Source organism: Oryctolagus cuniculus, chromosome 18, assembly GCF_051225735.1.
Source record: "Oryctolagus cuniculus isolate XC-2025 breed Fujian yellow rabbit chromosome 18, ASM5122573v1, whole genome shotgun sequence".
NCBI classification, from domain to species: Eukaryota; Metazoa; Chordata; class Mammalia; order Lagomorpha; family Leporidae; genus Oryctolagus; species Oryctolagus cuniculus.
In genome coordinates, this window is record NC_142884.1 from 73,449,846 (window position 1) to 73,475,275 (window position 25,430).

Genomic DNA, 25,430 nt, shown 5'->3' on the forward strand with positions numbered 1-25,430 from the left:
CCGCCTGGGGGCCCCTCCTTTAACCGTAGTCTCAAAGCCGGGTGTCAGCCATGAGTGATTCCAGAGACAGCTTCCCGGGCTCTGGGGCCGGGTATGCAGCAGGAGTGGGAGGCCTGTGCACGGCCAGCCTGGGCTGCCAGCTTACTTTTCAAGGGAACAACATTCAGCACCTTAGCCAGTGCTTTCAGGGTGGTGACTCCCCAGAAGGGTGGCCGGCAGAGGACAGGCTGGCTGCGGGGACACCATGGTGGCACTTCCACGTGGCCTGTAGCTGGGCAACAGTGTGTGTGGGCTCAGCCACCCCAGGCAAGTCTCTCTGCCTTCAGATTTTGTTGGACCATCCGGAGTCTCGGAAGCCATCTTTTTTCCTCCCCCTCCCCCTCCCCCTCCCCCTCCCCCTCCCCCTCCCCCTCTCCCTCCCCCTTCCTCTCCCTCCCTCTCCCTCTCCCTCTCCCTCTCCCTCTCCCTCTCCCTCTCCCTCTCCCTCTCTCTTTCTCTCTTTCTCTCTTTCTTTCAGATTTGTTTATTTACTTGAGAGGCAGAGTTACAGACAGAGAATTCTTCCATCCTGGTTCACTCTCCAAATGACCACAGTAGCTGGAACTGGGCTTGTCTAAAGCCAGGAACCGGGAGCTTCTTCCAGGTCTCCCATGTGGGTGCAGGGGCCCAAGGACTTGAGCCATCTTCTACTTCATTCCCAGGCCATCAGCAGGGAGCTGGATTGGAAGTGGAGCAGCCAGGACTTGAACCAGCGCCCATAGAGGATGCTGGCACTGCAGGTAGATGATTAACCTGCTGTTCCTCAGTGCTGGCCCTGGTAGCTGTCATTTAGCAGATGCAAACCGTGTGCCAATGGGCCAGACGCCGACCGTTTCGTTTAAAGCAGCCTACCCTGGGAGGGGAGAGGGATTCCCAACTTCTCGGTGAGAAAACTAAGGTTCAAGGAAGTGAAGAGGCTTGCCCAAGGAAACCCTACTTCACTGGGGACCACTGCAGGACCAAGGCCTGGGCCCCTCTGTCTACAGCATCTCAAGCCCGTGCTTAACTTTCACTGAGTGCCGGCTGTGCGTGGAGGGCTTCGCAAGCCTTGCATACCACACTGTAAGGAACAAATCTTGATCATTGCACCTGCGTGGCGGGGACAGGGGCTTGCCTCTGACCAAAGGCAAGTTTACCGTGGAGCACTCATCCTCAGAGTTGGACAAGAAAACACAGCACTGCTATTAGAAGTCAACATAGCAGGGGCTGGCACTGTGGCCTTGTGGGTGAGGCTGCCGGCTACAGTGCCGGCATCCCATATGGTCTCCAGTTCGAGTACCAGCTACTTCACTTCCAATCCAGCTCTCTGTTTTGTCCTGGGAAAGCAGTGGAAGATGGCCCAAGTCCTTGGGACCCTGCAACCACATAGGAGACCTGGAAGAAGCTCCTGGCTCCTGGCTTCCGATCAGTGCAGCTCTGGCCTTTGTGGCCAACTGAGAGGTAAACCAGCGGATGGAGTACTGTTCTCTCTCTCTGCCTCTCCTTCTCTCTGTGTGCAACTCTGACTTTCAAGTAAATAAATAAATCTTTAAAAAATACCTAACCAAGATATTAAAAAAGAAGAAGAAGAAGTCAACACAGCGGTGACTCCAGCAGGGGTGGGGAATTCTGGCCCGCAGGCCACACATAGCTGCAAAATCATTTGGTCCGGCCCTTCCAAGGCAACCGCAGAAGGGACTTGAAACTCAATAAATCTATAGCAGGCTAATTTTTTAATAGAGGTAATATTTAGTTATTTATAAGATTTATTTGTTTTTTAAATTTTTAATTGGTTTAACAGAGTCATTATGATGTGATTTTGAAGGACATTATAATCTTCCCTTCTTCCCTCCCCCTTTCTTCCTCCCTCCTTCCTTCCTTCTCCCTTTCTGTCTTTTTCTAGAATTTGAGATAACATATTTTATATTACCATGAAAAGGCTTAATACTTCACTGGAGGCCGGCGCCGCGGCTCACTAGGCTAATCCTCCGCCTTGTGGCGCCGGCACACCGGGTTCTAGTCCCGGTCGGGGTGCCGGGTTCTGTCCCGGTTGCCCCTCTTCCAGGCCAGCCCTCTGCTGTGGCCAGGGAGTGCAGTGGAGGATGGCCCAGGTGCTTGGGCCCTGCACCCCATGGGAGACCAGGAAAAGCACCTGGCTCCTGGCTCCTGCCATCGGATCAGCGCCGTGCGCCGGCCGCAGCGCGCCGGCCGCGGCGGCCATTGGAGGGTGAACCAACGGCAAAGGAAGACCTTTCTCTCTGTCTCTCTCTCTCACTGTCCACTCTGCCTGTCAAAAAAAAAAAAAAAAAAACTTCACTGGATAAGAAGCTTAACAATGGGGCCGGCGCTGTGGCGTAGCAGATAAAGCCACTGCCTGTGGTGTTGGTGTCCCGTATGGGTGCCGGTTTGAGACCCAGCTGTTCCACTTCCAATACAGCTCTCTGCTATGGCCTGGGAAAGCAGTACAAGATGGCACAAGTCCTTGGGACCCTGTACCCGTTTTTGTGGGAGACCTGGAGGAAGCTCCTGGCTCCTGGCTTCAGATCAGTACAGCTCCAGCCCTTGTAGCCAACTGGGGGGATGAACCAGCGGATGGAAGACCTCTCTCTCTCTGCCTCTCCTTCTCTCTCTGTGTAGCTCTTACTTTCAAATAAATAAAAGAAACTTTAAAAAAAAGTTTAACAAGTAAAAAGCAAAAAGACCCTAGTTTAGTGAGTAGCAAGCTAATTTTTAAGTTGATGATTTTATATGATGCTATAAATATCCCAAAGGCCCTTGGCAGAAAAAGTTCCCCACCCCTGCCCAGAGGAAGAGGCAGTGACAGAAGAACATATGAAGGGGCTTCCAGGGGCTGCTCGTGTTCTCTTTCCTATATATTACTTTATTTTTATTTATTTATTTTTAGATTTTATTTATTTGAGAGGTAGAGTTACAGACAATGAGAGAGAGACAGAGAGAATGGTCTGCCATTGTTGGTTCACTTCCCAAATGGCTGTAACAGCTGGAGCTGCGCTAATCCAAAGCCAGGAGCCAGATGCCTCTTCCCGGTCTCCCATGTGGGTGAAAGGCAGAATCAGAGAGAGAGCGAGAGCGAGAGAGAGAGAGAGATCTTCCATCTGCTAGTTCATTCCCCAAATGGTCATAACAGCTGGGGAGTGACCTGGGGCTGGGCTCAGCCAAAGCAAGGAGCCAGGAACCACATGGGTGCAGGGGCTCAAGGACTTGGGCCATCTTTTGCTGCTTTCCCAGGCACGTTAGCAGGAAGCTGGATTGGAAGTGGAGCTACTAGGATTTGAACCAGTACCCATATGGGATGCTGGCACTGCAGGCAGCAATTTAACCCTCTGTGCCACAATGCTGGCACCTAAGTGGAGTCTTAGCAGTGGCTCCCAGCGTCCACCCCAAAGACTTCTGCTTCTTGATCATGATGTGGTTGACTTAACTCTGTCCAACGTGGGAACTTGGGAAATGTGGTCAGGCCAGAGGGCTGTGCTGACATGTTTTCAGGAACGGACAGGAGAGTGAAACTGATCATTTTTCCTGGTTAAGAGAGCCCACTTCCCTTGCTGGCCTTTGAATTGAGATTACTGCTCACTGTGCGAGGTACTTAACCTCTCTGCAGCTCACTTTTATTAGGTCAGAAATGGGCGTGTAAGGGCCAGAGTACCCAAGCCCTTTGCATTTCTTCTGGTGAGAAATTTGAAACCAGGGGGCTGGCACTGTCCACGAGGTGCCGAGGAGGGGCTCATAGAACTAGATGGAGCCCTGAGGGAAGGGAACCCAGCCCACGTAGGCAGTGTGGCCCACTGTTTCTGGCCCAGCGCTCCAAGGGCCTTCCCTCGAGAGCCACCAGTGTGGTGGAAGATACAGCCGATGGCCTGGGCCTGCCTCTCTTAGCAAGCACTAATGAGCAAGACGACTGAATATTTCTAAGCCTCAGTTCCCACATATGGACAACGGGGTTAGGAAGGGCACACTCATCTCAAGTGCAAAATCCCTGTGATGTCGTATTCCAGATGCACACACACATCAGTGGCACCTGTCCTAGCAAACTAACCTCCCCCTCCTCCACCCAGGCCCTGGAAAGCTGGCTCTAAAGCCCGGAGGGTGTCAGGCTAGGGCTGATCCTCTGCTTCTTTTCCAGGGGAAGTCTCTTACAGGAGCAAATACCTGAGAAGTGACACGTACAACGCCAACATCGAGGCAAACAGGATCGTGGTGTCGGAGTTCGGAACAATGGCCTACCCGGACCCCTGCAAAAACATATTTTCCAAGTAACTGCTCATTTTTCATCTGACTGCATCCCGTGCTTTTTGATATCTGTGATGGTCAAAGCAGTCCTCTGGTTATTTTCTCAGAGAGGCAAAGCAGAAGCCCCTGGGCCTGGGCTCCGACCCCAGACATCAGGCAGATCTTGACAGCTCATAGCAAGAGAGGCAAAGGGCATTTGACAAATTATTAGGTGCCCTCCCATGTGGCTGGTGGGAGGACGGTTTGGAATTTTCTATCAGAATTACAGACGCATGGTCCCTTCGGTCTACAGACACAGTCACTCGTGTCTGAGATGGCAGACGTGCCAGGGTGTTCCTGGCAGCATCCTCTGTCAGAAGAAACTGAAAACAGCCCAAGTGTTCATCAGCAGGAGGGCAGCTTACTAAATAACAGTGAAAGTGTGCGGGACTCTGCCGTGCAGAAGTAAGAAGGAACAAGGGTGCTCTCTGACCTGTATGCAAATATTTGCAAGAGAAACTATTAAGTAGGAAGAAGAGCAAGGTGTAGAAAGAGCATTTATCTACTCTGTTTTGTGCAGAAAACCAACAGGAACTCTGGGTTTGTATTTGCTTATATAGGCACAGAGATTCCGAAAGGATGCTTTGAGGCGGTGGGAAGCTGGCGGGACAAGGAAAGGGGAGATCTTTCACTGAATCCATTATAAATCATCTTGGTTGTGATCCAACAATTAAATTCTCAGCCAGGGACTCGGAGCTTCTGCGATATGTCTGTTCTCTCCTCTTTAGACGTAGAAGGGTTCTGAAGGGGTTAGGGGGGGACTGGCCCAGGGATGGAAGATTACTCCTGCTTTTCCAGAACTGACATCCTCGCCTATTCCGGTATCTGGCCCTAGGGCTGGCACAGGGCGAGCCTGAACTCTCGCAGATGGGGAGCAGGGGAGGAGCCAGTGAGAAAGTGGGGGAGGGCCATGAACTAAAAACCTCAACCTGGGGAGCACCCTTGTAGTTACAGAATTGGTCAGTAGGGGGAGCACTGCTCAGTACTCAAATCCTGTCTGATTTCACCAAAAGCCTTTGGGTTTTCTTTCCTCTTGCTCTGACTGCCTTCAGGTTGAAAGGGTGCACTCATCCATGGTTTGTTTTCCTTTTTGGAAAGAACTACTTTCTTGGACAAATGCGAGATAACCAGGGTGGGCTCACATTACTGCCAAAGTGGGGATTGGGAGTTTGCTGGGCTTTGGGGGCCATGAAGTGTAGCAGGCAGGTTTCCAAAGAGCTGCTTTACAGCCACCCCTGAATGCCTGCTGGCTCTGGGGAGGGGGGAGACATTGGGATCTGTTAGTCCAGGAGGGGTCAGTTGACACCCGTGTTGTCCTGGGGACTCAACATGGTAGTATCTTTGGGGAACCTGATGCCCAAGTCCCCAGAATTCCTCAAGTGACTCCCTGGGACCGGCACTTTTAGTTTCCTAGCACTTGGAGTGGTAGGAAACCCTAGGGCAGAACTTTCTGGAGAGACATGGCCATGCACCCTGCCAATCTGCTTTCTCCGCAGAGCTTTCTCCTACTTGTCTCATACCATCCCCGACTTCACAGACAACTGCCTGATCAACATCATGAAGTGTGGGGAAGACTTCTACGCGACCTCAGAGACAAATTACATCAGGAAAATCAACCCAGAGACCCTGGAAACCCTGGAGAAGGTTTGGACGAATCTATGAGCAGCATCGTTCCTGACTCAAGAAAGGGACCTCCTGGGGGGGGGTGTGTGGCCGTGTTGCCTGCAAGAAGCTCCCCAGAGGGTCCCCTCCTCTAATGCAGTTCCATCCCAGGCTTCGCCTAGCACAGCCCACGGAACTAAACTCCGGGCTCCTTTGAGGGTGGGGGTTGTGTCATTTTCACCACTGTGACTGTTGCTTTCTTGTGCTCTGGTAACAAAGCTGCCGCTGTATAACGGCCTTTTGATCGTTGATGGCCTGAGGATATGCTGGCGTCCCATGAGATGGGACTGCCTCGTGGCAACCAGCAGAAGCTCTTAGTGTGCACAAGTTCCTTCACGATGTCCACACAGCGACAAACCACCTGATGACACATTTTGCTCTTCTGGTTTCGGGTGCTGCCAGCACCTTGGTGTTCCCTTGGCTTGGAGACACGCCACTTCAACTTCTGCCTCCATCACCACGTGGCATTCTTCCTGTGGCTCTGTGTGTCCAACTCCCCATCTTTGTAAAGGCACAGGTGGTTGGATGGGAGAATGCTCTAATGCATTGTGACCTCATCTTTTAAAAAAAATTATTATTTATTTGAAAGCCAGAGAGAGAGAGAGAAATATTTTCCATGTGCTGATTCATTCCTCAAATGGCGACAACAGTCAGGGCTGGGCTAGGCCAAAGCCAGGAGGCTGGAACTCCATCCTGGTCTCCCACATGAATGGCAGAGGTCAAGTACTTGGGCCATCTTCCACTGCTTTCCCAGGCACACTAGCAGGGAGCTAGACTTGAACTAGTGCTCTGGTATGGGATACCAGCATTGCAGGCAGCAGCTTAACTCACTGTACCACGGTGCTGGTCCCATGACCTCATCTTAATTACATTTGTAAAGCCCATATTTCCAAATGAGTTCATGTTTGTAAATCCCAGGATTAGGACTTCACAGTTCTACCCATAAGTATGTTCTTGGCCCTGCAGGAACTCAGTGAGTATTTGGATGGATGGATGGATGAAAGAGTTGGAGCACTTGCAATTCCTAGCAGTCCTACCCTGTATTGGCCTGAAGAGGGAGGCATGAGGCAGACAGAAAGGCCCTCGCAGATGCCACTCCTGGGGAGGCTCAGTGAACGTGTGCATGAAAATTGATAGACCCACTTGCAGTTTTCTGCAGCTGGCATTCAAAGCCTGAAGCCTTGGCAATGCCCTCTAACAATCTGGTAAAGACAGCGCTTTTCTTAGCTGGGAAATGATGTCCAGCTCCTTTTAAGCTAGAAGGCATAGGTCCAACTGATGTATGCTTTCCACAAAAGAGAAAACACTGGGAAAGAGCAGAGCATTCCCTGACTCTTGACTTGAGCTTGTGTTGTCCTGGGGGACGAAGGGCATCTAGTTGGTTTCCGGCCACCCTGTATTTCCATGGGGAGAGGGGCTCATTTTCCCGCTTGTTACTGGAGTCTCACTTTGACCAAATGGTCTTGAAACCTCCCAGTCCTTAGAAGAATCCTATGAGAGAGGTCTGGAGATCTACGGCTTTGTGGAGTGCAAACAACATAGTTAAAGGACTTAACCAGAACGTCACAGGGCAGAGGCCAAGAGCCACGCTCTGGCTCCCTCTGCCTGAGTCATTGCTCAGAGCTTTCTGTAGTGAGGCATCAACCTCCAGGCCTAAGACACATGGCAGGGCCAGGCAACAGGATGGGGCAACAGCCACAGAAAACGGTGCAGCTCACCAACTCCCTGCAACCTGCTCACTCCAGGATCCCACCCCACCCAGTGCGAGGTGTGAGGTCCCCAGAGCAAACCTGGGAGGTGCAAATTCTGCCTTAGTTTCCAATCAGGCAATGTGTTGAAAACATCCTTCCTCTCTCTGAACCTGGAGTGAGTCGGCTCTTCCCAGAATCTCTCCCTCCCCCCGTTTGATACCATGTGGCTGCTGTGTTCTGCAGGTTGATTATCGTAAATATGTGGCGGTGAATATGGCAACAGCACATCCTCACTATGACGCTGCTGGAAATGTTTTCAACATGGGCACATCCATTGTGGACAAAGGGAAGACAAAGTATGTGATGTTTCGGATCCCTGCCGAGGTTCCAGGTGGGTCATCCCCAGGAATGCCCACCAAGCACAACAGCCGAGTGCGGCGCCTCCTAACACCCCCGACTCATTGATGACAACACTTGGGGTGATGCTTCCCCCACAGGTTGTTCAGGTGACCATAAACTCAGCTTTCTCCTGCAGAAGAAAGGAAGAGTTGCTGGGAGTTCTCGTGGAGGAAGGGTCTCCCTTTATTCTAACCTAACCCCCCATTTTTAGGCCCCAGTTCATTTATTTATTCACCCATCTACCCATCATCCTTCCACCCACCCATCCAACCATCCAACCCATCCACCCAGTCACCATCCACCTGTCCATCCACCCAACAATCTATCCACCCACTCATCTACCCACCCATCCATCCATCCATCCATCCATCCATCCACCCACTCACCCACCTACTCACCTTTCCATCCAATCATCCATCCACCCATCCACTCAACCATCTGTTCATCTGTCCAGACAGCCAGCCACCTCCCCATCCAGCCATCTATCTATTCTAGCCTTTTCTTTAGGCTCTAGTACTTTATTGCATTCATTTATCCATCACCCCATCCCTATCCTTCCATCCATTTCTTCACCTTAGGACAAACTTTTGCAGACCACGGCTGTGCCACCCACATGTTCCCCAGCCCCTGCAGCCAGACTCCCAGGGTCGGTCAGGGAGCTCTATCTGCTGGGATCCACTCCAGAGCCCCACCCTGCTCCCCGAGCTTTCTGAGCCTCCTCTACTTGGGCCGGGCTCCTGGAGCACAGCCCAGGCCGGCTGAGATTGCGTGTTCCCGAGGGGGAAGAGGGTGAGGTTCCCAGCCCATGTTTGTCCAGGACCCTCCTGGGAACCACACCCAGGAGACTAGGCCTCAGAGGGCAGCTGCACGGGGCTTAGGAGGCCACAAGGAGCCACAAGAGTGCTCGACTTGCCTTTCTGGTTTAGGACTGCTGTTTGCATCTGGGCTCCCTGCCGGTCCCCTTCCCCCACTGTCCTGTGGAAACTCCCAAACGAATCGCCAGGCTCTGCCAGGATCTGGGAGCCCCTGAGGTCAGAATATACAATGAGTGTCCTTGTTAAATGGAACTCCCGGTAGTTAGGCCAATAAAAAGATCGAGGGTCAAGTTCAGAATCCGGGAAGGTCAGACTTGGGGACCGTCTGGGCATCTGAGTTTGCCCTCCCATGTTACAGAGGAGGACTGTGGGGCCTGGAGCGGGGGAATCAGGGGACATGGCCATGGTCCCAAGTTTGCAGGAGCCACTGACACGTAGGTGGCAGTTCTGAGCACCGACTCCACACTGGAGCACCAGGGGTCATGCCCCGGCTCCCGCTCCCCAGCCAGGGTGCTTTTGTTTCAGTGTGCGTTGTGCTCCATTTGTTTTGTGAAGAAAGGAACCATCCCATAACCCCAGAGCGTCCCTCCCTCCAGCCAGCTGATTACAGTGTGCACAGGTGGCCTCCAGAGGGGCGGGGATGTTTGCAGACAGCTCATCATGGAGCAGCCCCAGGCCTGGGTGCGGAGGCCTTTCGGCCAGGGCCTGACTCATCCCCACAGAGGATGGGAAGGGCCCACGTGTGCCGAGCACCGTTGGCATCCGGATGCCTGGTGAGCTGCTTGCCTTGCTGCGCGATCTCATTCCGATCTCTGCCTTCACTACCAGAGGAGGAAGTCAAGGCTCGGGGGCTGTGTGTTTTCTCAGCATAACCCTGTGGCTTTGGCTACGGTGTTAGAACGTTCTATCAAGCCTCAGCTTCCCAGTGGTCACATGGGCACCCCATGCCCTCACTTCCTTCTCAGGATCTGTATAAAAGCCCCTGTCACTGTAGGTTCTCGGCCCCATGTCCAGGTGTTTTGGTTTTTGCTTGTTATTTTAAAGGTTGGTTTATTTATTTGGAAGGCAGAGTTGCCGGGGGGGAGGTCTTCCATCTGCTTGTTCACTCCCCAAATGGCCACCGTGGCCAGGGCTGGGCCAGGCCAAAGCCAGGAGCTTCTTCTGGGTCTCCCATGTAGTTACAGGGGCCCACACACTCAGGCCATCTTCCACTGCTTTCCCAGGCACACAAGTAGGGAGCTGGATGGGAAGTGGAGCAGCTGGGAAACTCACCAGTGCCTGTGTGGGATGCCGGTGTCACAGGCAGTGGCTTTACTCGCCATGCCACAAAGCTGGCCCCGTTCGCCCAGGTGTTTCAGAATGGACAGTATCAAGAGAACCTCACGGAAAGACTGTGACACACATGTCCAGTGATGGTTCAGGCACAAGAACAGAGCTTAAGCCTGTGTAGGCAGCTTGACATGCAGAACCCCAAGCCCTGTCCCAGTACACAGAGTCAAACTGCATCTTCCACCCATCCCTAGCTGGTCCTCACTCGTAAAAGTGTGAGACGCACCGGTGCAGAATGGGAGTCAGCAATCCTTTTCCTTCAGATGGCCAGATGGCATGAGTTAGGGCTTTGCAGAACACGTGGTCTCTGTCGCAGTGGCTCAAGTTGGCCCCTGGAACTGGAAGACAAAGCCAGCCATGGCCAACACAAAGAGGAGTGAGCCAGGCCATGTCCCAGATAAAACTTTAATCACAAAAGCAGGTATCTGCTGGGTTTAGCTCCCAGGCTGTGTCATAGACCCCTGGCCTAGAGGCTTTCTCTGTGGTTCCGTGGTTTTCAGATTGGACAGCCAGCGTGGGCTGTGGCAGCTGCACCTGCTGAGGCTGGTGTCGGGCTGTGGCCCCTGCACTGACCTTGGCAGTGAGATCCTTGTCTGGTCTTGGCCGCTGTTGGAAATTTCATCTCCCTAGCGACAACGTCGGTTGTAGGGGTGGTGATGGTGTTGGGGGCCCAGCTCCTGCGCGGTTCCCAGCCCTTGCTTTCCTGCAGAGGCCAAGGGGAAGGGGAAGCGGAGCCCCCTGACGCAGGCCGAGGCGTTCTGCTCCGTGCCCTCGCGCTCCCTGCTCTCCCCGAGCTACTACCACAGCTTCGGCATCACCGAGAACTACCTCGTGTTCCTGGAGCAGCCTTTCAAGCTGGACATCCTCAAGATGGCAACGGCGTACATCCGGGGCGTGAGCTGGGCGTCCTGCATGGCTTTCCACCCCGAGGACAAGGTGCGGCTTGGGGGGGGGGGGGGTAGGGAGGGGCAGCCATCAGCCTCCCCGAGGTGTCTGAAGCTGGGCGGTCCTTCACACTGGCCCCTGCCTGTGTAGCCCCTTGTCCACAAGTCGCTGGACACAGTCCCAGGAAGGGGTGTGACCTTGGGTAACCTCAGCAGCCAAGGCAGTCCTCACTGGCCCAGCAGCAAAGGGACCCTGTCCTCAGTCCCGAGGGCGGGCAGGGCTCCTCACACCCCTCCAGCCTCTCTGCTGCCACCAAAGACAGGGCGGGCAGGGGCAGGGGCAAGAGGAGGTGGGCCGGAGGCTCCGTCCGCATCATGATGCTAGAAACTTCCACCCAGAGGTCCAGCAGAAACATCTCCTGTAATTCAGCTACGCCTGGGTGCTCCCAGCACGTGTGTGCAGGTGTGTGTGTGCACACGTGCACTGTGTGTGTGCATGCACTCCCATATGGATGTGTGGGCGTGACTAGAGTTCCTGGCTGACTTCCTGTTGTTACCTTTGGAACAGTGTTTCGGATTCAGGTAACACACGTGTATATGAAGTCTCCTCCCTAACCCCGCCACTCTCCTCCCCTGCCCTGCCCACTCCGCACTCTGGAGGGAGCCACCATTCCCAGTGGGCATCCCTCCATGTTCTCTGTGCGTTCGCACAGACGGTCCTGCTGTGGTGTCTCTCCTCTGGGAGGAGAGCGAGGGGGCTGAAGGGGTGAAGGCATTGGCTCCCTCTCCCCTGCTGCTCATTTCCCAGGAGAGCCCTGACATCTCACATACCTGGTATTTATTGTTGGCCTCACCCCTGCTGGCGTATAAGGTCCATGAGAGCAGGGAGTGGCTTTCTTTTGTCTTTCCGGGTTCCCAGAGCAGTGCCTGATGCACAGCAGGGGTGGGCGGCTGACCTGGAGCTTGCCCTGCAGCAGAGCCTCCCCACGAGGGAAGCTGGGTGGGGGGAGGGAGCTCCAGGTAGGGGGAAGTGGAGGGGGTGTTGAGGCCTCCAGTGCAGACCTCTGGGGATTCCCTGGCGTTTAGAAAGTGAGAAGACTTGGAGCCCTGGGAAAGGCTCGTGGGTGCGTTTGGAAGAGGACTTCTGGACGACTCCATGTGGCTGGCTCAGGGGTTGGGTCCTGAGGGAAGGGGGGCCTCAGATGTTCACCCCATCTTTGCCTCCTGCATCGAGCCTCCCACCACACCGCTGAAGCCCCCTTCCTGGCTCCCCTCTTGATCTCCAAAGTCTGATGATGGGGAAGGGGGAGAAAGAGGCGAAGCCGGCCCAGGAGGCAGCGGGACGAGGGCACCGCGCAGCCTCAGCGGCCTGCACAGGTACTGTCCCCTGGTGGCTGCAGAGGCCTTGGCAGCAAGCGGCCCTCCTGCCCGTGCTAGAGAAGCGCTCACGGAAGTGCCCCGGGACAGCTCCGCTTACACACAGTAGGCCCAGGCTAGTACCCGCCAGACGGGGTGTTGGCCGGCCCGCGGGTGCACAGCGCTGGCCCTGACAGGGAGAGCCCAGTGCCAGCTGTGCGTCTGCTTTCAGACCTACATTCACGTCATCGACCAGAGGACCCGGAAGCCCATGCCCGTCAGGTTCTACACGGACCCCCTGGTGGTCTTCCATCACGTCAACGCCTACGAGGAGGACGGCTGCATCGTGTTTGACGTCATCGCCTACGACGACAGCAGCCTCTACCAGCTCTTCTACCTGGCCAACCTGAACCAGGCCTTCGAGCAGAATGCCAGGCTCACCTCGGCCCCCACCCTCCGCAGATTTGCCCTGCCCCTCCGCGGGGACCAGGTAACGCTTCTGGGAAGGAAGTCCCCCATCCGGAGACCCGAGCCCAGGCAGGGAGTTCTGCGGGCGCTCATTTGATTGGCATCACAATCCAGAGTGACTGTACTTACAGAAAAACCGAAAACATCTTCATGATTTTGTCAAAAGTGGTCAAAATGAGTGGCAGAATCTTTAGCAAGTCAAGGCAAAGGAAAAAGTAAAATTCCCCGAGCTGTGTCACTACCGCCACAATCAGTTTTGTTTAAAAAAAAAGTGGTTTATTTTTTCATCTTTATTTATTTTATTTGGAAGGCAGAGAGAGACAGATCTCACATCTGCTGGTTCATGCTCCAAGTGCCCACAAAAGCTGGGGCTGGGCCAGGCTGAAGCCAGGAGCTGGGACCTCCACATAGATCTGCCACTTGGGAGCAGCCCCCACTGCTGCCTCTCCAGGGTGCGTTGCCAGGAAGCTGGGAGCGGGGACTCGAACCCAGCATCTTCGCTGCTGTGCCACCTGCCCACCCCACAGTCACCTTTAGAATATTTCATCACCCAAAAAGGAATGCCACACCCTCAGCCATCACCTCCTCATGGCCCCCTGCCCCTCCCCCATCGCCTCCCGAGCAGCTCCTAATCTACCTTCTATCTCAGAGGATTCCAAAGGGTCTCAGAAAGTGTTTTCATAAGAAAAATGTGCAAGGATTTCAAAGCTTCTTGCACCAAAGTCCACAAAGCAGGGGCAGATGTTTGTCCCAGCAGAGCAGTAAAGGTGCCCACAGCCCACACTGGGGTACCCGAGTTCAATTCCCGCCTCCGGCTCCCGACTCCAGCTCCCTGCTAAGGCAGACCCTGGGAGGCAGCGGTGAGAGCTCAAGCGATTGGGCCTCGGCAGCCCATGTGGGAGACCTGGATTAGGCTCCTGGCTCCTGGCTTCAGCCCTGGCCTGGGGCTATTGTGGGCATTCAGAGAGTGAACCAGCAGATGAGGGCTGTGTCTCCCGCTCTCTCTGTCTGCCTCTCAGTAAACACTCTTCTAACCCATGCGTCATCTGCACGTCTCTCCCTGGTATTAAGCATCCTGCAACGGCGTCGGTTTAAGTACCCGCCTAATGGCAGGAGTCTGTCACCGTCTGCCCCCGTGGTCCCCCGATGCTGGGCAGATGTGTTCCTGCACGCGATGCTCCGTGCAGTCACTGTAGATCTGCTGCAGGTCTGGGCTCTGAGTGAGGCTCCAGATCCCACTGACTTCATGCCTTAATTAATTTAAATTAAATCAAATTTGATACAATTAAGTTTTGATAGCTCGCATTTACCAGCTACATGCGTGTGCCAGGTACTTTGCTAAGCATTTTATTTTCCTTACCTCATGTAATGAGCTAAACAACCTGTGGGAGAGGTCCCCAAATTAGCCTCATTTTAGAGATGAAAGAAATGGAGGCTCAGAGAGGTTAATGACCGTGCCCCAGGTCACACAGCCCAGAGTGGCAGAGCCAAGGTCGGAACGGTCTTTAAACCCACGTTTGTAACTGCTAAGGGGTAGTATGGCTGCTGCTCCCCCAGCGGGCCTCCTGGATGGAGCGCAGATGGGTCACAGGGACTCCAGCAGTGCCCTGGAGCGAGGGGGGCCAGTCCCACCCTTCCTGCCTGGATCTTTGGGGCAGGGTTCAGCCAGGTTCTCAGCAGTGAGCATTTGCACCCAGGTCTATCTGATGCCACAGCTGGATTCTCTCGTCTGTCTCTGGTATCCCTGCTGCAGTTGTCTGCGTGTCTCTGCCGCGGCTTTTACCGCGTCTCGCATCACCTCTGCTTCACGTGTCCAAAGCCATCTTTTGCTTTCCGTGAACCAGCTGCTTTCTTGACTCAGGCGAGGGGGAGCGTCTGGCTTCCCGGTGGAAGCAGCCTTGCCTGCTGCACAGAGAAGGCAAGGGTGAGAAGGCAGGGCTGGACAGCAGGGGTCCTCAGCCTGGGGCCAGGGCCGCGGCCTGCCAAGCCCCGACCAAAGTTTGTGAAAAAGCAATTTTTTAAAAAGGATTTATTTATTTGAAAGTCAGAGTTACACAGAGAGAGAAGGAGAAGCAAAGAGAGAGAGGTCTTCCATCTGCTGGTTCACTCCCCAGATGGCCACAATGGCTGAAGCTGTGCTGATCCAAAGCCAGGAGCCAGGAGCTTCTTCCTGGTCTCCCATGTGGGTGCAGGGGCCCAAGGACTTGAGCCATCCTCTACTGCTTTCCCAGGCCATAGGAGAGAGCTGGATCAGAAGTGGAGCAGCCAGGTCTTGAACTGGCGCCCTTAGGGGATGCCAGCACTGCAGGCGGCAGCTTAACCTGCTACGCCACAGCGCTGGCCCTGAAAAAGCAATTTTTGAAAGCATGAAGTGTTAGAGACTTCATGGCATCCAAGATGCTTTCCTTGACCATTTGAAAGGATTGAGAGAAAAATCAGGGTTACTTTCTCTCCACGTGACAACCCCCCCCCCCCCAATAGAGCCACACCCAAGCCTCTGGCCCCTGAACCCTCGCCCAGGAAGCAGCTCGGTGGGGCGGGGGTGGGGGCAGGGAGGCAAATGTCAAGGCTGAGCTCAGCCCATGTGTGGTGTGCATGGTGGTGCACGCTCCCTCCCAGGGCCTACACACCGTGAGATTTTACCACCTTTACCCACGCGGAGGGTGGCTGGTTCCCATGGAGCCATGCGGGGAAGGTGAATGTGTGTGTTTGTAAAAGCCGTCGTGTGAGCTATCCAGTGCTTTGAAATAGCAAAGGTCAGCAGAGCCTGGGCTGGGCAGCTCTGATCACGCCGTTGCATGGCTGTTTATGGTCCCTTAAACATGTCCTCTTCACTTTCATGTTGCTACACCTGCCTCTGGAAGTCGCACAGTCGAGGAGGCAGACACCGCCTTCCGTGTGCAGAGCCGCAGCTCTGGCTCCCTCCTGTCCCCAGGCCACTGCGAGGCCAGCTCGAGCAGATGCTGCCCTTCGTCAGACGGCCTGCACGTCTCGGGTCTTTGCCCTCTGTCCCCTCTCCTGCTGTCCTGTCCCACCGCACCTGCGACTCCCTGGCTGGGTGGCCTGTGTCTCAGCACCTCAGTTCTTCCCTCCTTACTGCCCTGGGGTGAGGGCACACTCTGGAGCCATTTGCTCGCCTCTCTTTCAAGTGTCAGGTGCCTGCTCAGTCCCCTTGTCCCTTGATGCCGAGACTCTGTCATGTGACTTCATCCCTTGCACTTGGAGGGCACTCGTTAAGCTCTTAAATACTGGTAATGGATTAATTAAAGAGTTTAGCAGGGTCTCTAAATAGGGCACAAAGCAGGCCGGTGTTGTGGCACAGCCGGTAAAGCTGTACCTGTGATGCTGGCATCCCATATGGGTACCGGCTCCTGTCCTGGCTGCTCCACTTCCAATCCAGCTCCCTTCTAACAGCCTGGGAAGAGCAGCGGAAGATGGCCCAAGTGCTTAGACCCAGGCTACCCAGTGGGAGACCTGGATGAAGCTCCTGGCTTCGGCCTGACCCAGTGCTGGCCATTGCAGCCATATGGGGGAGTGAAGCAGCAGATGGAGGACCTCTCTCTGTCTCTTGCTCGCTCTCTGTAATTCTGACTTCCAAATAAATAAACAAGTCTAAAGAAAAAAAAAGTTAAGGGACACAAAGTCCTTCTGTGGCATCAGAACCTGTGCCTGGTGAGAGTGCTCTCCAGTAAATCCAGCAGTGAGCTGGATTTAAAGCCCCAGACTGCCCCAGAGTCCCTGGCCTTTGGGCCAACTGGGGTCAAAGGAAGGCGGGGCCATCAGGGCCTCTCGGCTGCTGGGCCTGTTTATGTGGGACTGCCGGTGTCTAGGGCAGGGCTTGGCAGGGGAGGGGGCGTGGCTGGGAGACATCTGACATGTACAGACAGCAGGGGACAGCTGCCCTACAGTCTTCCTGGCTGCCTTGAAGCAGGGATCAGAAGCACTCCCCAGCCATGCAGGAGGGGCTGTGAGAGGACGCAATTTGGACTTACGACTCCTGCATCATTAGATTAGAGTTTTGTCTCCCGATGCAGAGAGAAGCCATGGTTTATCACGATGTGCCGGGCCATGTGTTCAATGCCTCTTCTGCTCTTAGACCCTGGAAAGAGGGACCCTGGCCCTGGGCTCAGCACTAAGGAGGCCCTGCTCTGCCCTTCTGGTCTGCAGCACGTCCCCTCCTCCTCCTCAGGTAGAGAGTCCCTAGGACCTGTGGATCCTGCCCAGCCATTGCCCCCCTAAATGTACTCAGGACCCCAGTCCTGCTTTGATGTCTGCTTCTGCTCTCCCAGGGCCAGACTGAGCCACTGGAGTGCCCACCCTGGGCCCATGCAGTGGCCAGGGCTGGCTGAAGTCTTGGCTGTGCTGGCTGGATCACCCATAGAATTGGGGGCAGAGCCTGGGGTGAGAAAGAAGGAGAGCCAGGGGCCAGAGACCACCTTAGCCACACGATTCCAGCTCACCCCCAAGGTGTCCTAGGATTTCACGTTCACTCATCCTCCCAGACCACCTGCCATGTTGCTGGAACATTCTCTCTGTGCAGTACAGGCACCACTTAAAGATGTGTGATTTTATTAACTGATTTTATTTTTCTTATCCTTAGTTAAAGGTTAAATCTGAATGAGTACCTACGGCTGGTGGTTGCTGTATTGGGCACTGCAGTTCAACACAACATTGCAAGGGTCTGCGTGTCAAGTCAAGTGGGGAGATAGTGTTCTGTCTATTTGGTTGCTATGGTCGGATAGATATTTCGTTGGTGAGCCTTCAGTTGTACTCTCATCCTGGGTCCTGCACATTTCAGGGACTGGCAAAGGCTTTGTTAAACCACATCCCAACACTCTGAATTATTTATCAGCCCATATCCACAAATGGCAGAGCGAAGAAACTGCTCGACCTAGAAGAGTTGCCTGCGAGGTTTGCGTTAGGATTTGATTGCGAGTTGTTCTGGCTCCCAGGTACTATGATGGGTCTAGCTAGCGCTGGCTTGGGTGTTTTCACAGCCATTATTTAACTTAATCCCAAGCATAATCCTTAGATACAGGGCCTTGGGGTGACACACTCAGTCCCAGGCCACCCTCCCACCCCCCAGCAACTCATAGATGAGGAAGCAGACCCAGCAAGGTTGGGGGGGGGTCAGATTTCACACCCAAGCTAGCTTCTGGGGGATCGCTGTGAGTGTTGCTTCTCCTGGGAGTTCTCGCAACAAAGCCGTGCCTGAGCAGCCTGCAAGGTCTTGTTGAATCCTGGCTGGAAAGCGATTTCTTCCCAAAGGCCTCGGAAAGCAGCCGAGTCATGTTGGTGGCTGCTGGGTGTGGAAACATTCAGGGTGTCTCCCTCAACCAGTCGGACAGGTTTCAGGCCGGAGTTATAAGACATCTGCATCAGGGCTGGGATGGGCCTCCCGCTGGCTGCGGTGCCATGCAGGTGCAAGGGCTGGAGCTTCTTCCTAGGACACCGCCGATGTCCTGGGCACTGGGTTGCTCTGTTCATGTACCTCATCTCCAATGCTTCCAACAGCCAGCCTGCGAAACACGCGTTTTGCCCCTCGACAGTTGACGGAAAAGCTCATGGGGTCATGCTTCCCCTCATTCTGTTAGCAGTTACTTCCTGGGAGCCAGTTGCTATGTGCCGTGCAAAATCTGGTCCCTGCCTTCATGGGGAAGACAGGCATAAAAGAAAGCAGCAGCTTCATAAAGGGGATGGTTACGGCCTGGGACGAGCCCCTGGGAGACCTTGCAGATTTGGATTGAGTTATTAGGGATGTGTGAGCTGGGATTTGCTGGATCGCGTGGAGCTGGCCTCAGGGCCTCTGCACCTGCTTTGACCTCTGTCCTTGGCACTCTTGCTTCTGGGCAGGGGAATTGCACTGTGAGGGCCTGGCCCCAGGCTCTGCTCTGTGTGACTCTGGGCAAGTCTCTTTCTCTAGCCTCAGTCTCCTCTTCAGTAAATTGAGGGCTTGAACTACAGCAAATCTCAATGGCGATCAACTTGACCCGTTCCCAGCAAAGAACCAGGATGATTAAAATAGCTTGGTTTTGATTCTGAAAGCCATTTTTGGAAAATGTGAATGCAAAATCCCCCCTAACTGTGATTTTTTTCACCTTGGTCCTCAATGTCTCCCAGGGCTTCAGCCACCCTCTTAGCCGTGGCAGCCATGTAATAATAATTAGGATCATGGTGGTGGTGGCTAATAACACAGTGGTTCCCCGACCTGTGGATTCAGTTACCCACAAACAAGCATGCTCCAAAATTATTCAGTGGAAAATCCCCCAAATAAACAATCCATGACTTTTACGCCATGTGCTGAGCAGGACGAAGGCTTGCCTCACCTCTCTCTCTGTTGCCCAGGGCAAGATTCACCTCTTGTTCAGCGGATCCCCACTGCATAGGCCACCCACTGCTACCCTCACCTCGGAGCATGGTTATCAGATCAGCTATGGGGGCGTCACAGTGCTCATATGAGGGGTTCGGTGCTCTCTGTGGTTTCAAGCATTCCTGTGTGTCTTGGTGTGCACCCCACCATGGATGGGGGTTGGTGAAGATGACATCATCAACCACAGCCACTCACAGTTTTCTAGCACTTTCTGTGAACCAGGCACTCTCATAACCCGTTTGTGTGGATGATCTGATCTCTTCTAATCAGCCCAGATGCTGGGAGATGCATACCCTATTATTATCCACATTATGCAAATAAGGAAGCAGAACTACATCGAGGCCCAAGGTTAGAGTTGGCCGGGGGTGGGGGGTGTTTGGAGAGGGAGCAGGAGACGCCCAGTAAACACTTCATTGTAGATCCCTCTCCTGGGTTAGGATGACAGTCAGGTAGCGAACAGCCAAGTCTGCTTGTGAATTGATCCCAGAGAATGGGCTTGAAAGTTGTCTCTCTCCCACATAATTTTTATTGCGCGTTTGTTTTCATTTCAACAGTGGTAACTTTTCATAGGAGAAAATGCTGAAAATGTGGAGAAACACAGAAGAAATTAAAGTCCCCATAACTCCGCCATCTGCAGTATCTCACATAGCATATGCTTCTCATGAGCCTTTTGAAGTTCTTTCCTGTGCACGGACTTCAAAGAATTTTGCAACAAAATAAAGCTATCTTTTAATTCCATGAACTTCTGAAGCACCCTCATAGGTCTTCTCGATGTAATTTTTCATGTGGTTGGGCCCAGCCTGCCTGTGTGATTTGTCCTGATGTTTTTTTCACCCAGTGTTATATCATAAGCATTTCTGATGCTATTCAAAGCTTTATAAACATTTTAATGACTGAAGCCACCTTTCACAGGTGACTCATCCAGTGTTTAAGAAGCAACTCTTAGAAGCACAGGCATTTTCCCCGGGAGGGCGAAGTTTGCACAGAGTGACAGTGGCTCTAAGAGCCTTGCTTCGACCACCCGCCAGCTATGTGACCTTGGGGCAGTGGCTTCAAATTGTCTATCCACATTAAAAAAAAAAAAAAATCGAGACTCCCAGCAGTAAGATAGCCACTTGCTCTGGTTCATGGGAGGCCTAGCAAGATGACGTGCACTGATGTGTTTTGGAAATGTACATGGAAAAACAAAGGTTTGCTTTGGATAACAAGTGTTCCTTTATTTGTTTATTTATTTGTTTATTTTTGTGCTGATTTCCTTTTAGAATGCGGAAGTGGGCTCAAATTTGATCAAGCTGACGTCCACTACGGCGAGAGCCCTGAAGGAGAAAGATGACCAAGTGTACTGCCAGCCGGAATTCCTGTATGAAGGTGAAGTGCACCCTCTGTCTGTGTGTAGGGAGGGGCTCGTTGTCATGGCAACCCCAAGTTTCTGATGTAGCGAGATGAAGATCAGAGGCTCTTGTGGGGGCCCCCATGACAGCATCTAGGGACATTTCTCCCTCCTGTATCTATTTTAATTTATTTTATTTTATTTTATTTGAGAGATAGAGTTACAGACAGTGAGAGGGAAAGACAGAGAAGGGTCTTCCATCCACTGGTTCATTCCCTAAATGGCCACAACAGCTAGAGCTGAGCTGATCCAAATCCAGGAGCCAGGAGCTTCTTCTGGGTCTCCCAAGCGAGTGCAGGGGCCCAAGCTTTTGGGCCATCTTCCATTGCTTTCCCAGGCCATAGCAGAGAGCTAGATTGGAAGAGGAGCAGCCAGGACTCGAACCACAGGCAGAAGATTAACCTACTGCACCACAGCGCCGGCCCCTCTTCCCTGTATCTTAAACAACGTTCACGGTTGCCTTCCACAAATGCTGTGGCTTCCTGAACACTGGCTTCCTGAACAGGAATGAAACGCTGGTACTTGCAGCTCTGCACTGACTCAGTACCTGCGGAGTAGGTGTTGTGAGCTCCATGTTATGCCTACTCAGACAGGGACAGGAGAGATGCAGAGCTGCACAGAGAACGGGACCCCAGAACGGCAGCCCGTCCACGGGAGCAGGCATCATGGACGTTTGTAGCCAAGTCCCTCTTTATGCTGGGGCCGTCCTGTGCCCTGTAGGGTGTTGAGCAGCATCCCTGGCCCTCTCCACCCTGTGGCTGCCAGTGGCAACCCCTGCCCTGAATTAGAAAATCCAAAACCATCTCCAGATGTTGCTCATGTCCCGGTGTCGGTGCCACTGCCGTGCAACTACGTCCACAGGGCAGGGACCTTGTGCTGCTTTGCCGTTTCTGGTGTCCCGGCGGCACCTGAGACAAGGTCTGGCGCCGAGGGGGCTGCACAGAGTGGGGTGAGGGTTTGGCCTTGCAGGTACCACACTAGTTGGGATGCCCACATCACTTATTGAAGTGCTTAGATCGAAGTGCTCTGTTTCTGACCTGGGAGGCAGCAGGTGATGGCTCAAGTAATTGGGTCCCTGTCACCCACATGGGAGATCTGGATTGAGTTCCTGGCTTTGATCTGGCCCTTTCCTGGCTGTTGTGGGCATCTGGGGAGAGAACTGGCAAATGCAAGCTCATTCATTCATTCATTTTTTTCTCTCTCTCTCTCAGTAAGTAAAATGTAAAAATGCAGAATGGGCAGGCTGGCCCAGGGACACTGCTAGAGATTTAAACTCACAGCCTGGCTCAGCCAGCTGCCCAGCGTTGGGCTCAGGCATCTGGGACTCATCCAGGCTGACCTCAGATTTGTCCTGAGAATCCACTTGTATAACAGCATCCCTTGCATCCAGTACCCAGCTGTGTGGCACCTCTGCCTTGGTGTGTGTGAAAGTGAGCAGGCAAGTGGAGATCTGCCACCATGGCCCTCCAGAACAGCTCTCCCATCTTTCCTTCCTATGTGGCGCATGCGGGGCGTGCCGGGCCCTCAGTAGCACCTCTCAGATGTCCTCTCATCTCACCCCAAGAGTCTGCTGTTATTGTTGACATGCAAGAGGTTCACACACATCTGGGCCTGGCCGGTGGAGTGGGGGGTGTCTAGCAAGGGGTAGCCACTGTAGGGGCAGGTGCTGGGACTTTGCTGTTCTTGTGGTCAGGCTGAGAGCCACCAGGCAGGCCGCAGAGCCAGGGTCAGAACCCAGCTCCTCTGACTCCATAGCCCTTAACCCCTGCTCTTACACTTGGACAAAAGGCACGCCAAACCATCTGGAGTGTTCCAGACCTGCTTGGTTCACTGAGTGAATGCCACTTGAGTATTTCCCATAGCCTGAAGATTGTTCAAGAGCGTGGCTTTTAACGACTGTACGGAATCCTCAGAAGCAAATCAGACCCCACTTAACCACACACTTAACTTGTGGGTGGTCACTTACAGGAGCAGGGGGACACAGGTCAGGTTTGAGAGGGGGCCCCCAGGAGCGTCGCAGGCCTGTTTGGGGCCAGCTGTGGGCACCTTCTTCTCAACAAAGGTGAGTGGCCTCCCTCCTCATGCTCATTTTGACCTGTCCTTTGGAAGGTTCTTGATCAGTCACACCTGGGATTGGGCAGGTCCCTCCCATCCCCCTTTCACTCACTGTGGAACCCAGTGGCCACTCAAGCCCTGGAGTCCTTTCCACGGGGCCCTCTTGTGGTCAGCCTTTCTCCCTCTGCTTCCTTTGTTTTCTTGAGTATTCTATCTTCACCAGCAGTTGGCTCCACTACATAGACTATTTCATAAGCACGGAGGGTGGACATTCAGGTCAGTATACGGACTTAGAAATTCCACTTGCCACACAGCCACGTGGAAACCCACGTATGTTTACACTGGAGGGGACAATGTAGCACTTTGGCTATGACAGTAGTAAGCAGGATGAAAATGGCGCGTAATGAGAAGCTTAGGATGCACAGTGGGAAAGGCAAACCACTGGCCGTCACCCCAGCACTGCCTTAACACCTCTGCTCTTCATTTGTGACATAGTGGAGCTTACCCCAACACCAGCCTTTCCCACTTAACCTTCAACTTGGACTTTTTTTTAAAGATTTATTTATTCATATGAAAGAGTCAGAGAGGTAGAGAGGTGGGGTGGGGAGAGGGATTGAGATTGAGACTGAGATTTCATCCTCTGGTTCACTCCCCAAATGACCACAATAGTGGGGCTGGTTTGGGCCAAAGCCAGGAGCCAGGAGCTTCTTCCAGGTCTTCCACGTGGGTGGCAGGGCCGCAAGTACTTGGGCCATCTTCCACTGCTTTCCCAGGGGCATTAGCAGGGAGGTGGATCAGAAGTGGAGCAGCCAGAACTCGAACTAGTGCCCATATGGGATGCTGGCGTTGCAAGTGGCAGAGATATGGATTCTTGCCAACTTTATTAAGATCCTTCATGGACATTATTTTTACGTATTATTTAAGAATTCACTAGTTGTATTTATTCCCCCTTATGGTCTTTCTCATGGCTTCTGTCGCTCCCCCATTCACGTAGGAATGACAGCTTCCAAAGTTTCGCTTCACACCCACACACATGGGTGCACATACAGACACCTCAGTACTTTTTTAAAAAGAGCTTTAAGAAAAATTGCAGTAGCCTCTGATTTTAATCGCGTAATTCTCTGTGATTCCTATCTTGGATAATTAGGGATGTTGTATGCTTGGCAATCTGGGTCTCTGGTCCCTGGCTCCTGAACCTGCTGAAATGGCTGGGTAGTCATTAGGGGTTCCCTCCCCTGCCTTGACCACCCTTGAGGCAGTCCAGGGTCAGAATCAAGTTCAGGGATCCTGGCTTAGGAATTGTCTCTGTGGAAAAGCTGCCTAGTGGAGGCTTCATCTGCTGTATCATTTCTCCCCAGGCTTGGAGCTACCGCGAATCAATTACTCATACAACGGGAAGCCCTACCGATATGTGTTTGCTGCCGAAGTTCAGTGGAGTCCCATCCCAACCAAGGTACCGGGCTTGGAGGTTATGAGACTGAGTGACTGTGATGGGAAAATAGGAGGTCAGGAGGGAGATGCCAATTTGGGACAAGACAAATTGGAAGTCGTCATGGACTGTCCAAGGAAGGGAGCCGTGCCTAAGGCGGTACAGCTCGGGCAAGAGGCCAGGGCTGGAATTTACCCACTGATGTCTTTGTTGAGCACCAGCTGTGTGCCACAATGTGGTAGGACCCAAGTACAAGGGACCTCCCAAAGCCTGCACCCTCTCGAGCACGGAGGGCACCACTTACTATGTCCTGGCACTGAGTGATGGCACACATTGCTTTTTTAAAAATGATTTTTAATTCATCTTATTTATTTGAAATGCAGAGTTACAGAGAGACAGAGAGATAGTCCATCTGCTGGCCCACTCCCCAAATGGCCACAATGGGCCAGGCTGAAGCCAGGAGCCAGGCGCTTCTTCCAGGTCTCCCACGTGGTGCAGGGGCCCTAGAACTCAGGCCGTTTTCCACTGCTTTCTCAGGTGCATATGCAGGGAGCTGGATCAGAAGCACAGCAGCCAGCACCCAAACTGGTGCCCACATGGGATGCTGGCATTGCCCACCACACCACAATGCTGGCCCCATCACTTTCCTTAAGAGCTTTATTTTTAAATACAATGGGAAAATTTATGTTCATTTATTTATTTGAGAGGGAGGTGGGGAGGGAGAGACAGAGAGAATTGCTGGTTCACTCCCCAGGTTCCTGCAAGGTCTGGGGCTGGGCCAGGCCAAAGCTGAGAGCAGGAAACCAATCATCTCCCATGTGGGTGGAGGGAACCCAATTTCTTGAGGCAACACCTCTGCCTCCCAGGGTCTGCATTAACAGGAATTTGGAGTCAGGAGCTGGAGTCAAGTATCGAGCCATGTACTCCCATGTGGGACAGATTTCTTAAAACTAGGCCAAACGCCTGACCTGAAAATCTTTTTTTTTAAATGCAAACAGTGCAGAAATATACAAAGCCAGAAAATTAGAGTTCTCCCCGCCCCCCCACACACACCCCAAGCCACTCCTCTCTAATCCCATGCCCTAAAGGGAAATAGACCTGTGAGTATTAAGACAGGTTTGGGGACTTGTGCTTAGTAAAGCAATATAGCAACTGTAGTGTATATTAACTGTTTGCTTGAATACATTAGTTGACTTAACACATACACATACACAATTCCAAGAAAGTGCCAATTAATTTGGGATTTTTACATTTTGAAGAATTCATCCTGCAGT

General features: G+C 53.1%; 1 protein-coding gene across 6 annotated transcripts in view; it reads left to right on the top strand.

The window, feature by feature from the left end:
• BCO1 (beta-carotene oxygenase 1) overlaps positions 1-25,430 on the top strand; it is an 83,878-nt gene that overhangs the window by 55,242 nt on the left and 3,206 nt on the right. For all 6 annotated transcript variants that reach the window (XM_089318836.1, XM_089318834.1, XM_089318833.1 and 3 more), the window contains 7 exons: positions 4,163-4,292; positions 5,805-5,952; positions 7,905-8,052; positions 10,914-11,140; positions 12,677-12,934; positions 20,545-20,650; positions 24,086-24,180. In XM_089318836.1, coding sequence (XP_089174962.1) covers positions 4,163-4,292; positions 5,805-5,952; positions 7,905-8,052; positions 10,914-11,140; positions 12,677-12,934; positions 20,545-20,650; positions 24,086-24,180 — 1,112 coding nt within the window. The remainder of the gene's footprint in view (positions 1-4,162; positions 4,293-5,804; positions 5,953-7,904; positions 8,053-10,913; positions 11,141-12,676; positions 12,935-20,544; positions 20,651-24,085; positions 24,181-25,430) is intronic.